At 38.6% G+C, this 13,889-nt stretch overlaps 1 protein-coding gene across 4 annotated transcripts in view; it reads left to right on the top strand.

The window, feature by feature from the left end:
- The window catches only part of LOC108707672 (granulocyte-macrophage colony-stimulating factor receptor subunit alpha), a 52,735-nt gene extending 39,143 nt beyond the window's left edge, over nucleotides 1-13,592 (top strand). For all 4 annotated transcript variants that reach the window (XM_041581744.1, XM_041581745.1, XM_041581747.1 and 1 more), the window contains exons 6-11: nucleotides 1,386-1,570; nucleotides 3,162-3,304; nucleotides 4,521-4,677; nucleotides 8,011-8,101; nucleotides 10,297-10,387; nucleotides 13,256-13,592. In XM_041581744.1, coding sequence (XP_041437678.1) covers nucleotides 1,386-1,570; nucleotides 3,162-3,304; nucleotides 4,521-4,677; nucleotides 8,011-8,101; nucleotides 10,297-10,387; nucleotides 13,256-13,333 — 745 coding nt within the window. In that variant the 3' untranslated portion in view covers nucleotides 13,334-13,592. The remainder of the gene's footprint in view (nucleotides 1-1,385; nucleotides 1,571-3,161; nucleotides 3,305-4,520; nucleotides 4,678-8,010; nucleotides 8,102-10,296; nucleotides 10,388-13,255) is intronic.
- Nucleotides 13,593-13,889: the final 297 nt, after the last annotated feature.

Here is a 13,889-nt window from a genome sequence, read left to right on the forward strand (position 1 = left end):
ATGAGTGAAAGCGGTAGGAATTGAGGAGTTTTTGCTAGATTCAGATTTTCTTGGAACTGGTCCCTAGCCCACACCGTCCCCCGGGCGCCATTTTGGGTGTGCAGAGTATCGGCTTTTTATTTTACTGCTGTTTATTATACTGATCGTACTATGTGTATATTTTGGTATATACCAATACATTTATTAATGAATTTTAACAAGTTTTGACTTTTCCAATTAATTATGAGCGCTGACCTTTCTTTTTAGAATATTTCAGTGTATTGTTTATCCTTTTTTTTGGTTCCAAATTAAAGCTTTAGCAGCTCAGTAAGTAATTAGCTCAGTAAGCATTATTTAATATTTGGTTCACTAGCGAAAATTAGTGCTGTAGGATACACTGGCAGGAATGTTGTTAGCTGTACATGGGCCTCCTTTTGCTAAGGAACTCTTATCCTGAATTCTCTGCTGTGTGACCTCAATATACCTCAATATACAATGCCCAAGCTTCTTCCATAGGCTCTCCACTAACCTACACCTGAATGCTCAATTCCCTAATTCTGGTGCCCAATCACCACACGGCTCTAGCCTCTGTCCATGCTTGCTAGCCCTATCTAACTTTCACTCCTAAAGTGAACTCACTTGCCACTACTGTCCATTAGCTAGCCCTAACGGCACCAACCTCCCCAAAGGTCTGGCCACTTCAGCCTGATGCTGCTTTTAGATGTTACAGGCCAAAAGAGGAAGTGCCCCAGCAAGGCACTGTCTTATATAGGTTCTCAGGTGGACCTAACGCCACCTGCTGACTGAACTACAGCATAGCCTAACTATTTACATTAGAAAAATATATTTTTTTTATTTTTACCCTGTTACATACCCCCTCTGTTCCTTGCAGTGGCAGACAGCACATGCTGCCCCCTGGCACTTTAGACAACCTGCTCACACACCTCATACACTCATTGATGATTTGGTCATGTGAATGAGCAGTGATGGGTGGGTGGGACAAGAGAGTGGACTAGGGGTAGGCAATAGAAGAGGAACGTGCCTAGGGCACCCCCCACACTGTTGCACCCTAGTTCCATCCTTGGCTCTTTCTTCTTCTCATTCATAAGGACGCACTCATAGGTGTTGGAGCACATCACAGGCAGCAGCAACTCTAATATCAACTGCCACTTAAACTGACTAAAAGGAAAAGTTAACCCTTTTTCGTTTAGACCTTCCTTGGCAGCCCCATATATATATATATATATATATATATATATATATATATATATATATATATATATATATATGCCCCATAAATGCTCATTTTTAGAGCAGACAAGTGTGTCTAGAAAGCATACAATCTCATATTATATATATATATATACACGTATTTTGTCTTCTAATGAGACTCTTTGTCCTCACAGCCAGGAATTACCAACAGGGGAGAAATGTGAAGACTATACAACTAATTTGACATCAAGACAAATGCACTGCTCTTTTAAGCCTTCAAATATTACATTTAGGCAAATAGCATATCTACTTGTGCAAGGATCGAGCAACACAACAACAATTCAGTTTTATGATCAGTGGATTTTTTTAGCTAATAATGGTAAATATATATGATATAAATTATGAAAAAAATTGTGAAATATTCTCTGAATTCTCTTTTATCTGAATTTTTTTTTGCTTGATAATTCATTCAAAATAAGCCTGAAGTGTTTCTTCCTGGGCACATGTCAGATCACATGAAGGCTTAATCCCAAGGGGAGGGGGCTCAGGGGGAGTTAGGTTTACACAATCTGCATTTGTTGATGGGAATATACAGGTAGTTTATACTAGATGAAACTGTAGCTGGCATTTGTTAAAAGAGGAATGATGTGGGGAGTAGGCTTGGGCGAATTTGAACCGTTTCGTTTCACCAAAAATTGTGCTCTGTTGCACTGAGGACAGTGCCAATATGACTGTTCTTTCTGATGTGGTGCATCTTACACAAAGGAGCTGATTTATCAACGGTTGTATTTTTTTCCCTCTGATTTAAACTCTTTTACTCTAAAAATCGTGCATTTAAAGATGGCAGCATGGATCTCAAAGGATTGTACTCTGGGCCTCTGAACTTTTTAGCAAACAAGAGCACTGGTCTGGGGTCTAAGGTAAATAATTATATCTACTAGGAGGTGTCTAACAAATTGGTAACCCCAGTATATTTGGGTTGACTTGTCCTTTAAGAATTAATAAATCAGAAAACTGGTGAAATTTTATTACTTTCAGCTTTTTGATAAAAACAGTTTGGGGGGGGGTTGTAAAATAAAAAAGAAGGAAACATCTCTCAGACCAGACCCAGAACTTCGCCCTGATTTATATTTAGTAGTTAAATGGGGCCGTTTTGGAGGTCCCCAGTGGCACAGTTTGGGGAACGTGGAGGGGCTGCACTTGAGGGCAGGCCTAGGGTTTTAAGAAGGGTTTAGTTCTCCTGCTATAAGTTTGTAACATGTAAATATGCACAAAGGAAAAATTCTGCTCGTAGAGATACATTTCTGCATTGTGCAAATATATTTCTGTTAATTACATTTAAGGTGTCACCACTGCAAATGCAGTAAGCAGCGGGCAACTTTGAACACAATCGCTGTGTTTTTTTCACACAATGCAGAATTCTAGCATACTGTAGTTCCTCCTATCAGAGGGCCTGACACTATCGAGACTGATGCTTCAAAATTAGCGTAACTGCACATGTGCATTTGCTGCAAACAGGGCACAATTGTGCCAAATGTTTTTGATGTTTGTCTGGAGTCGTTTGCTGGTGTCATTTTTCAGTGTTTGGCATGTGACTGACGTAGGTGCAAGTTTGGTGCAAGTGAACTGCTGCAATTAATACAATAATGAGGTTTTATGCACAATTGACTGCAGGGACATTTGCACTTTGTATCCTTACTCAACCACTTGCTGCAGTTTTGTCTATCTGGGCTTCTTTCTTTTTCCCTTCTCATTCCCATGTTTTTATAAAAACAAAAGTACTGTCCTTATTCTCTAATTTTCTGTCAAAAATAAAGAATCAATAAACACGAACTTAAATATAAGCGAAGGAAATAGGAAGTTTACAATGTTTCTACCTGATAAATTTGGAACTATTCTTGACAAAACGATAATGATGCTTAATTTAACTCATTATTCAGCAAGATGTACCTTTATCCAACTGTTTTTAGAAACACTGAATCCTCCAAGAAACATACAGGTCAATGCAAGTACTCGTGAAGTTGCAATTAAGTGGGAAAATCCAGAAACACAAGAAAATGTTGGAGAGCATTGTTTTTCATATGAAATCTACTTAAAGGGAGACACAATTCAGGTAACAATATATATTTTTCACTATGATGCGGTTAATAATTATTTTTAACGGTATCATATAACTGTACTTATCTATTTATGAAACTGTTATAGGGTAGATGTCACATATGTGACAGCACTCCATTAACAATTAGCTTGATAATGAGCTGGCAAGGGCTCCAAATATTGCTGTTGCCCTCTATATATTTCAAAGGCATTTCAATCAGTTTGGAATGGAGTGCTGCCCCATACAAGTATGTGACTTTTGATGGTGGAAAGTAGGGATGCACTGAATCCAGGATTCAGTGCTGTATTCAGCCAGGATTCGACCCTTTTAAGCAGGATTCAAATTCAGGCGAATACTTGTGCCTGGCTGAACTGAATCTGAATCCTTAAAATCAAGTGACTTTTCAGCACAAAACAAAGAAGCAAAAAAATATTTAAGCTCCCGTGTCTCTTTTTCACTTCCATCTCCTAATTTGCATATGCAGATTATGATTTGGAATCTGTTTCTTTCAGAATCTTTCATGAAACATTTAAGGGTGCAGCCAAATTCTAAAATAGTGGATTTGGTGCATCCCTAGTGCAAAGTGTAAACAACAGGTACAAATTTCTCCAGACAGCAATGTTTTGATAAAATGCTCAACTGCTGGGAGGCCTTCTGGATTCCTCATTTTGATCTATAATAAATCAGCCTCATAAAATTATTATGTCAGTGGTGTAACTAGGTATGGCCAGGCACCTGCATCCCCAGTAGAAAAGTACTGAGGCAAATTGTAAAGTAGCTAATCACTTTGACTCTACAGGGAACATGAATGGGTCTTCATAGGATACCCCTGCTAAATCTGCCATTAGCAGCCAGGAGGAAAGCATTCTAGGCAAGAGGAATGAAAATACAAGGCAGCCTGAGCCTGCAGTGGTAGGAGACTGTCATGTTGAATGGACAAAAGTGTAAATTCCAGGAAAAGTGTAGACAAGTGGCATAACTAGATGTCACTGGGCCCCCAGCAACTTAATATAAGGGCCCCCAACATATCCAGAAGTTGTCCTGTTTTACCAATACATGTTCAAATTTCTCAGGGTCTTATGAGGCCTCCTATACCCCCTGGGCCCCCTGCAAATACCGGGTCTCCTTCCTATGTAGTTACGCACCTGGTGTAGATCTTCCAACTTTCACATTTGTTTTTTCATTGGGTAGTTCAGAGAAACCATATTCTAATCCAAATGATTTCGTTTAGGGTACAAACATCCCTGTAAATCAGCGTTTAAACTTTACTTTCCATGAATTCACATCAAGCCAGACTTTTGAACTGAAAATGAGGGCAAAGAGGATTAATTTATGTCATGAGACAGAATGGAGTGCATGGAGTAAAACCTTTAAATTTGATCCTCCTGGTAAGTAGTGTTTTTTTTTTATATACACTGTTTTCGTTTTTTGAGAATGAGAAAAAAACAATTGCACCACCCCCTTGGGTGGTGCAATTGTTTTTTTCTCATTCTCAAAAAACGAAAACAGTCTTCATTGAAAAGTATTAGACTAGAAGTATTGCCTAACTATTTACAGAATAGGGGTGAAAAAGAATAAAAATGAACAATATAATCTATATCTTCCTGGTCCTCTTCTTGGTCTTCTCCCTAGTGTCTAAAAGGCTTCATTGAAAAAACAGGTAAATGTGTAGAAAAAAAGCAGGCAATTTGAAAGGAACTTCACAGCAGTTAAAATAAACTGCCTGATCCCAATAGGATTGTCTTGCCAAGGATTCAAGCAGCTTTTTTAGGATCAAGTATGTGGTACCGTTTTATTATTACAGAGAAAGGAAATCATTACAAATTTTGGAATTCTTTGCTTAAAGGGAGACTATCGTGAAAATGAAAATTTAATATAAGCTTCATCACACTGAAATAAGACGTTTTCTAAATATAATCAATTAAAAATTCAGTACTGTTTCTGAAATAATCAAATTCATCTTCACTATCCCTCTCTTAGCATCTGTTTCTTATAGGGGGGCTCCTTTTGCCTAGAAGATGTATAAGAGCTCACTCTCACCAGACATCATGTCTCTCTACATGCAGAATTTTTGCAAATTTCAGTTATTTTGTGAGATTTTGTTTGTACTGGTATCAGTTATTTGAGTGAGCTTTAATAAATCTGCTAGGAAAGGAAGCCCCCCTATAAGATATATTGGATCTAACTGTCAATGACTCTGACTGCTGCAAGAAGACAGAATGAAGAGAAACAGATGCTGAGAGAAGGATAGTGAAGATAAATTTGATTATTTCAGAAATGATGCAGAATATTTGATTTGTTGCTTCTAGTTTCTTATTTCAGTATGATGAAGCTTATATGAAATTTTTATTTTCGCGAAAGTGCCCCTTAAAATGGGATATAAAACTGAAACTTGCCAAGATGGTACTGTATGTATCCAATTTTCTTCATCATATATAGATCAAAGTCAGCCTTAGTACACAGAAGACAAAAATGGCCATTGCAGACACACGGGAATTAAATGAACTAGACTATACAAAGACTGGTCTGTCACTGAGCCTGGAATTAAACTGTCTGCCCACTATGTTTATGCAGCTGCTATAACTCAGACTGAGCTCAGCTGTCTCAGACAGTCCCCAATAGCAGCCTTGGGTAAGATGACACTAATAAAAATTGCAATCATCAAGAGGCAAACATGCCAAAGCAGTTTGTAAACACTAAATTAATGCCATCTATATTGTTACACCTGTCAGACACTAGGGAGAAGACCAAGAAGAGGACCAGGAAGATATAGATTATATTGTTCATTTTTATTCTTTTTCACCCCTATTCTGTAAATAGTTAGGCAATACTTTAGTTTCATCCAACTGTAAGGAACTTTCTCTTTAGGAGTCTATGTAAAGAAGTGCTTTGACCTAAGAACATCAAGCAGACAGGACTAAATTCCACAGAGCCAGAAAAGGTGGACATCTGTACCCTAGAGCTAGCCAGGTTAGCTATCAAGGACAGACTATTGTCCCAATGAGGAGACAGGATATGGGCGGGAAGTGGGCTGGTGGATGGGGATCAGTGTGCGCCGGGCCCCTATGAAGGTTTTTTTTGTAGGGGGACCAGGCACACTCTAGTTATGCCACGTCAGGGATGGAATGATGGTGTGACAACTTAATTCATACAGTCAGTTTGTCTGAGAACCTTTAAACTCACCCATATCAGTATATTATGGACATAAAGGCACAACATCTAAAAAAATCCCAGTTAAGTTGAAAGGGGAGGGTATACAGTATTTAGATCCTTAAAGGAATAGTATACTCCCTTGTTCATCATGCAGTGAACTGGGCAAGTGCTGAACATACTTTTGTCATACTTATTGTTTGAAAATTCAATGGGTTTTGCTATTTGTTTTGCAAAAGAGGACAAACATGGAAATTGAAGCTATTCTATGTTTGGTCCTTGCAAGATAATTAGATTCTCAATGCACAGATAAGCAGGGCCACAATGCAGGGGATTATATGACTATATTAGTAACCTTATCTAATTGTGTGGTTGCAGACAGATCTGACCAAATGTCTAAAACCATTCAAAAAGTTGCATGTATATATAGGGTCACTTTGCAAGCAGAAGGCCACAATTGACTATTTTTTGCTCCTTAATAAATGACTTCAGTGAGAGAAAGAAAAGAACCCCTCTTCTATCAAGTACTAGTGAATCAAAATGTAGATACAGTGTCACGAGTGAAATCTTACTCGGATCCAAAATTCACAAGGGCCCCTCCGACAGTACCTGCAGCAAAGGAATTGAAAAGGTGAAACGAACAGCGAGCTGATTGGATATACAGGACTTGGCGATAATGTACTCTGGGAAACGATTTGTATTAACTTGTGAATTTTGGATCCAAGTAAGATTTCACTCGTGATGCTGTATCTACTTTTTGATTCACTAGCACTGAACTGTTGTTGAGAAAGCTGTGATTGCTAATTGGTCGATAGACTGGCTACGCCACACATGGATATACGTCCAAACGAAGCGCTATTCTTCATAGACCTTAGCAACAAAGTACTTACCTGTCCATTATTCTGCACTTTTGGCCACAATATTGTCGGGACAATTGAAATTGCACAGAGGTCCATTGAGATTACATTTTAGTGCATACCAACACCGGATCAACAGCTAAACTGCTTATTTTACCACCTTTTCACAAAACTGCAGGTCCTCTACTTTGTATTATTTAGGAGGTTATAACACATATCATATGGACTTATAGCCACATTGTATACCTCGTGACATAGAAAAACAATTGGCGCATCCTGATGTTGAATTGTTTTATACATAAGGTGTTACCAACTATATGGTGGGGCCTAAAGCTTCAATAGAAGGGATCCCTTCTCTTACATGCAGCGCTGCTTTTGATTTTAAACGTATGTGATTTTAACCTTTTCTCATGGCATGGTTGTGAATAGACATCGCTTTTTATCTTATCACTTGGCTTGATATAATTACAACCGTGTATTATCCACGGACCCAAGACTGGAGGTTAAATCCCCAATTTTGGCACATATACATTTAAATTATATTGTTTGTGGACATTCCCATTCTTGTGGCCCTGGTTATAATAACAATTATTATTGATATCTTCTGCTATTTTACATTTTTGGGGTTTTTCAAAAAATTAACTCAACCTTAATCTATATACAGATCCTGTGTGCTTCTTCTTATTGAACTATTCTCTGGTAATTTTTCCTCAGTTTCTAGGAGACTCACAAAAGTTCACCTGTTTGTTCTTCTAGCAATAAGTACAGTCATCATTGTATCAAGCCTAATATGTGTTTGTCACAGGTAAAGTACTGGTTTTATACTTTTAAAGGCATTGTTTAAGCAAAATGACACAATAATGACATAAATCATCTTAATATTATTCAGCCATTTTATCTTCTTTTACAATATTTAACGCAAGTGCTATATGCTGATTTGTTTATGGTGAATATAGATACACGCCCCATTATCCGTGTGTAGTACTTAGAACCACTATGTATGCATGAGATTCTAATATAACATAGCATTCATCCACATTATAAAGTGTTCCAGTGGTAATTATTCACAGCCAAAATCATTTTATGATTTCAAAATACGCATCATTTCTACTGTGTGTATGTTCCTATTTATGCGCAGTGAATATTTAGCTTAAAGGGGTGGTTCACCTTTAAAACTTTTAGTATGTTATAGAATGGCCATTTCTAAGCAACTTTTCAATTGGTCTTCATTATTCATTATTTTCTTATTTTTTAAAACAAGTGTAATTTATTTTTTTAATTGCTTGCATTTTCCTTCTGACTCTTTCCAGCTTTCAAAGAGAAGGTCACTGACCTCATCTAAAAACAAATTATCTATATTATTATTGCTACATTTTATTACTCATCTTTCTATTCAGACCCTCTTATAATCATATTCCAGTCTCTTATTCAAATCAGTGCATGGCTGCTAAGGTAATTCGGACCCTATCATCTGTAGGAAGGCTATGCCCTATATCGCTATTTATGTAGAGGTGTTTCCACATGTTCCCTTGCAGTTTACTGGTTATAGCTTCTTTCAGAAGACACTTATCTGGTATATTTCTTATATAGCATTAATTAGAATTGTAGGTGCCTTCTTCTGGGCAACAGTTTCAGTGTTTATTAATTCCCAATTCTGTAGACTGAGTCTCCAAAACCAAAAGCAACATTCTAGGTGAAATCTCTACAGTGTCCTAAAGCAGCAGTATCACTTCTCCTCTCTTTCTACTACTAATACCTTTTTTTATACACTTACTATTAGATTTGTCTTCCTCAATATTTCACACACAGAGGTCATGGTGTCATTTTGGCTTCATAATATTGGATTATATTTAAACATGTGGAAGGGAGGCTTTACTGTTTCTAACACCAGCTGTAAGAATGAGGAACATGGAGCCAGATACACTGATAGGCTGGAATAATTAGTGGAGAATTATTATGTGTGTTGTAGAGGCCACTGGCACTTTAAAGCTGCACAGACCAAATATTGCTTTAAGACTAGAGCTGGACATAGGTCCAAGCATGCTTCACTGACAATATGTAGAAGTATGCTGGGATTTTAGTCCAGCAACAATTCAGAAAAGTGTGGTTGCTTTATTATCGCAACAGCAGGTACAGCACTTGGGTTCTACTCTGGTTATCGCCAATATACTGTGTCTGTGCTCCAGAACAACCTCTTTCCCTTATTCTAACACTTCCAGAATGGATGCCACCCCAGGGTTGCGAGGTCTAATATTAAAAACCAGCCAGCTACAAAACAAGCCCAAAACTAGACAAGAGGGCACTTCAAAAGTAGCCCAAAAATAGCACAATATGTGCAGTGAAAGAAATGTCTAAAAAAAAATAAACGAATATATGTGAAAATACACCTTTCACTGTTTGGCATATTTTTCCATGCAGCAGCGGGACAGATTTGCCCGTCACCAGGGCGTAGCTACAGAGGGGGGCCCAGGAGATATAGGGCCCCATAAGGCCCCAATACATGTACAATTTCAATAAACATTGGTAAAATAGGTCAACCATTTAGACATTTAGGTGGCCAGCAGATTTTTGGGCCAAAAATTGTCTGAAATTGAGGAAAGTCATCGGAAAATGTGAGAATGAATAAGAGGGATGGGAGACTGAGGTACAGTGCCCAAAATATGGTAACTGTACAAGTCAGTCCCATTGCATCATGGGTATTATACTCTTACACTAAACTTGTCAGTCGGCAAAAACTACATTGCTCAACATGCATTGGGAGACGCAGTCATGGCACATTAGGATAAAAAAAAAACTTTGGCTGGTTTCCAAAGAACAAACCAGCCAAAGGCCCAAAACTGCCTGGGCTTGGCAGTTTGGCTGGAAAACCACCAACCTGGCAACCCTACGCCACCCCATTACTTCCTTCCAAGGTTATCACTTCCTACCACAACCCAACTTTATTGAACAATCTGTTTCAACAAAATGCATTACACTATATTTTTGATGTTTTTCCATAAGATTCCAGCTATTGAAAAAAGTATTTCCACCAGTTCCAGCACCTGTCATTAAATTGCAAGGTTTGGAGAAAGATGAGCTCAAAGAGCTACGGGTAAGGTTTATATTCTTTTTAACATAATGTTTTTATTTTTATCTGCTATAATGAAACAAATATTGGAAAACGTTTTGCTGGAAAACAACTGTAGCCTTGAAACCAATTAAGGAACCAATTATAGGCCAGAGTTTCCTGGTGTATAACTAACTTCCATCAGTGATTGTGCTTTTGCCATACCGCTTCAAGTTCCCTTTCACTTTCTTATAGGCATGGCCCCTCCATCTACATTTAGGTGAATTTCATCCCCACAGTAGAGCATGCAGCTAACTTCATCATCTTAGCTCTTATTAAAGAAGTAAATCCCCTACTGCTAAAAGCCCCCATTCACCACCCTCCACTGGCCCCCTCCCTGCTTCCTCCCCACATAATGTTCTATTAGGAAACATCGCTGCGAAATATGCTGGCGCTATATAAATACATGTTAAAGGGATACTGTCATGGGAAAAAAATTTTTTCAAAATGAATCAGTTAATAGTGCTGCTCCAGCAGAATTCTGCACTGAAATCTATTTCTCAAAAGAGAAAACAGATTTATTTTATATTCAATTTTGAAATCTGACATGGGGCTAGACATATTGCCAATTTCCCAGCTGCCCCAAGTCATGTGACTTGTGCTCTGATAAACTCCAATCACTCTTTACTGCTGTACTGCAAGTTGGAGTGATATCACCCCCTCCCTTTTCCCCCCCAGCAGCCAAACAAAAGAACAATGGGAAGGTCACCAGATAGCAGCTCCCTAACACAAGATAACAGCTGCCTGGTAGATCTAAGAACAACACTCAATAGTAAAAACCCACTGAGACACATTCAGTTACATTGAGAAGGAAAAACAGCAGCCTGCCAGAAAGCATTTCTCTCCTAAAGTTCAGGCACAAGTCACGTGACCAGTGGCAGCTGGGAAATTGACAAAATGTCTAGCCCCATGTCAGATTTCAAAATTGAATATAAAAAAATCTGTTTGCTCTTTTGAGAAATGGATTTCATTGCAGAATTCTGCTGGAGTAGCACTATTAACTGATGTGTTTTGAAAAAAACATGTTTTCCGATGACAGGATCCCTTTAATAATAAAGTGACCTGGGCAGAAATACTGACCTACAGTATATATGCAGAGTAGCTCAGTGGAGCTCATGGGCACCATGTTCGGTAGCTTCAGATTCTTCGTGATGTGGGTGCCAACATTTAAGCTTTTGGCACATGCACAGTTGGAGCTGAAAAGCTCCATAAATTGCCAAAGAGAAAATAAAGGATCCAGAAGAAGCTACTGAACATGATGCCCATGAGCTCTACTTCACTACTCTGTGTATATAGGTCAGTATTTTTGCCCGGGCCACTTTTCATAATAGAACAGTATGCGGAGAGGATGCCTTATTTAATGAATTACTGTTGAATTATGAGAATACTGAATTTACACTGATTAAGGGTTGGCAGTATTGTTGGCATAAGCGTCCGCAAATAGGGGCAATGGGGGGGCAGCTGTACTTGCACTGTCTGTGCTGATAGTGTGGGACTACTGATTGCCAAATCATAGTGCACAATCACATCACCAAACAAATATGGAATCCACAGCCTGCATGGCTAATTAGCAGACTGAACTGATTTATGTGGCAACCCTATCACAGGTCAGGGAAGCGTCCTCTTTTGAATAACTGTTGTGTTGCGATGTGCCGATATCTGCATATGTGCCTCCTTCACTTTCCTTCCCTTTGCATAATTCAGAAATCTGACTGTCACCTATTGTTCTTAAGGTGGCCATACACAGGAAGATCTGCTCGTTTGGCGATGTCGCCAAATGAGCGAATCGCTCCCCGATATGCCCACATTGAGGTGGGCAATATCGGACTGATCTGATCGTTGGCCCTAGGGCCCAACAATCAGATCAGCATGGAGGCAATACGGGTGGTCGCATCGCGGGATCACATCATCTAACAGATGCGGCCGTGATCCGACTGCATTTTTTACCCTGCCCAATCGACATTTGGCCTACTTTCGGCCAGATATCAATCAGGGACGCCCATCGAATGGCCCCCCACACAGGCCAATAAGCTGCCGACTCGGTCTGTGGGCAGCTATTATCGGCCCGTGTATGGGGGCCTTTAGACACTCTCTCTCTCTCTCTCTCTCTCTTTGCAAGTATAGCAGTATACCCTCCGTGATAGTTCAGCCTTTCCCCCTCTGTAAACATCTCACCCATTCCTCCTGCTGCTGGTATTCTTAGCTAATTGGACAAGCGAAACAAAAGATTACTGAGGGGGGACAGTTGCACATAGAAAGTGTAAAATTTTGCCTTGCAAAAAATCCATTTATTTGTGACATATTTCATCTTTGGCAAGATTTAACTATGGTCATGGAGTTTAGTGAGATACTGCAGAAAACGTACTGAATAATTAGTGTCTGCCATGATTTGGCCCACTTACACATATATGTTATTTTACAACTTATGTTATTTTAAGTGCAATGAACTTAAAGGGGAACATGAAACTTCTAAGTTGTAAAGGGTTTAATTTAAAGGCTAAATGCACATTCATTTTATTTTTTGGCCCCAAAATTTTTTCCAATAGATTTTTTTACCTATCATTGTGTTCTGTATAGTGTTGCACATTCTCATGAGTTATACTCTCTACTTAAACCTAGTTATACAATTATGTAAGTTGTGAGTGACTTTATAGGTTTTGGCAATTCATTTGATTTCCTACAAATGTGACACATAATTATTTGTATTCAGGCTTAGTCTAGAAGTACAGGTTGTTTTTTGACTGATGACTTTGCCCCCCCCCCCTGGAAAATTTTCTGTGGATGCCCATGATTGTTGTTACTATCTAAATTAGTCCACAAATAACATTTTGCAAATTTCACTCATTTTAACAGGAGAACTTAAAGTCGGGATATGAAAAACTCCCAGATAATGAAGAAGACTTTAAAATCTGTGAAATTGAAAATTGTTGAAGAAGCTTGTAAAGAAGATATTTATTTGAGAAAATGTTTAAGTAACTGTTACTGTTAATTCATTTCTTGCAATGCAACCTAACCATGGTAACCTCAGCGCAAATTTGTCCATTGGCAGATATTTCGGTAATGCTTTGATCCAGTTTTATTCCCATCCAGTTGAAATTACTTAAAGGGATACTGTCATGGGAACAATGTTTTTTTTCCAAAACAAATCAGTTAATAGTGCAGCTCCAGCAGAATTCTGCACTGAAATCCATTTTCCAAATGAGCAAACAGATTATTTTATATTTAATTTTGAAATCTGACATGGGACTAGACATATTGTCAGTATCCTAGCTGCCCCCAGTCATGTGACTTGTGCTCTGATAAACTTCAATCACTCTTTACTGCTGTACTGCAAGTTGGAGTGATATCACCCCCCTCCCTTTTCCTTTTTCCCCCAGAAGCCAAACAAAAGAACAATGGGAAGGTCACCAGATAGCAGCTCCCTAACACAAGATAACAGCTGACTGGTAGATGTAAGAACAGCACTCAATAGTAAAAACCCATGTCA

This window comes from Xenopus laevis, chromosome 2L (genome assembly GCF_017654675.1).
Source record: "Xenopus laevis strain J_2021 chromosome 2L, Xenopus_laevis_v10.1, whole genome shotgun sequence".
In the NCBI taxonomy this organism is placed as follows: domain Eukaryota; kingdom Metazoa; phylum Chordata; class Amphibia; order Anura; family Pipidae; genus Xenopus; species Xenopus laevis.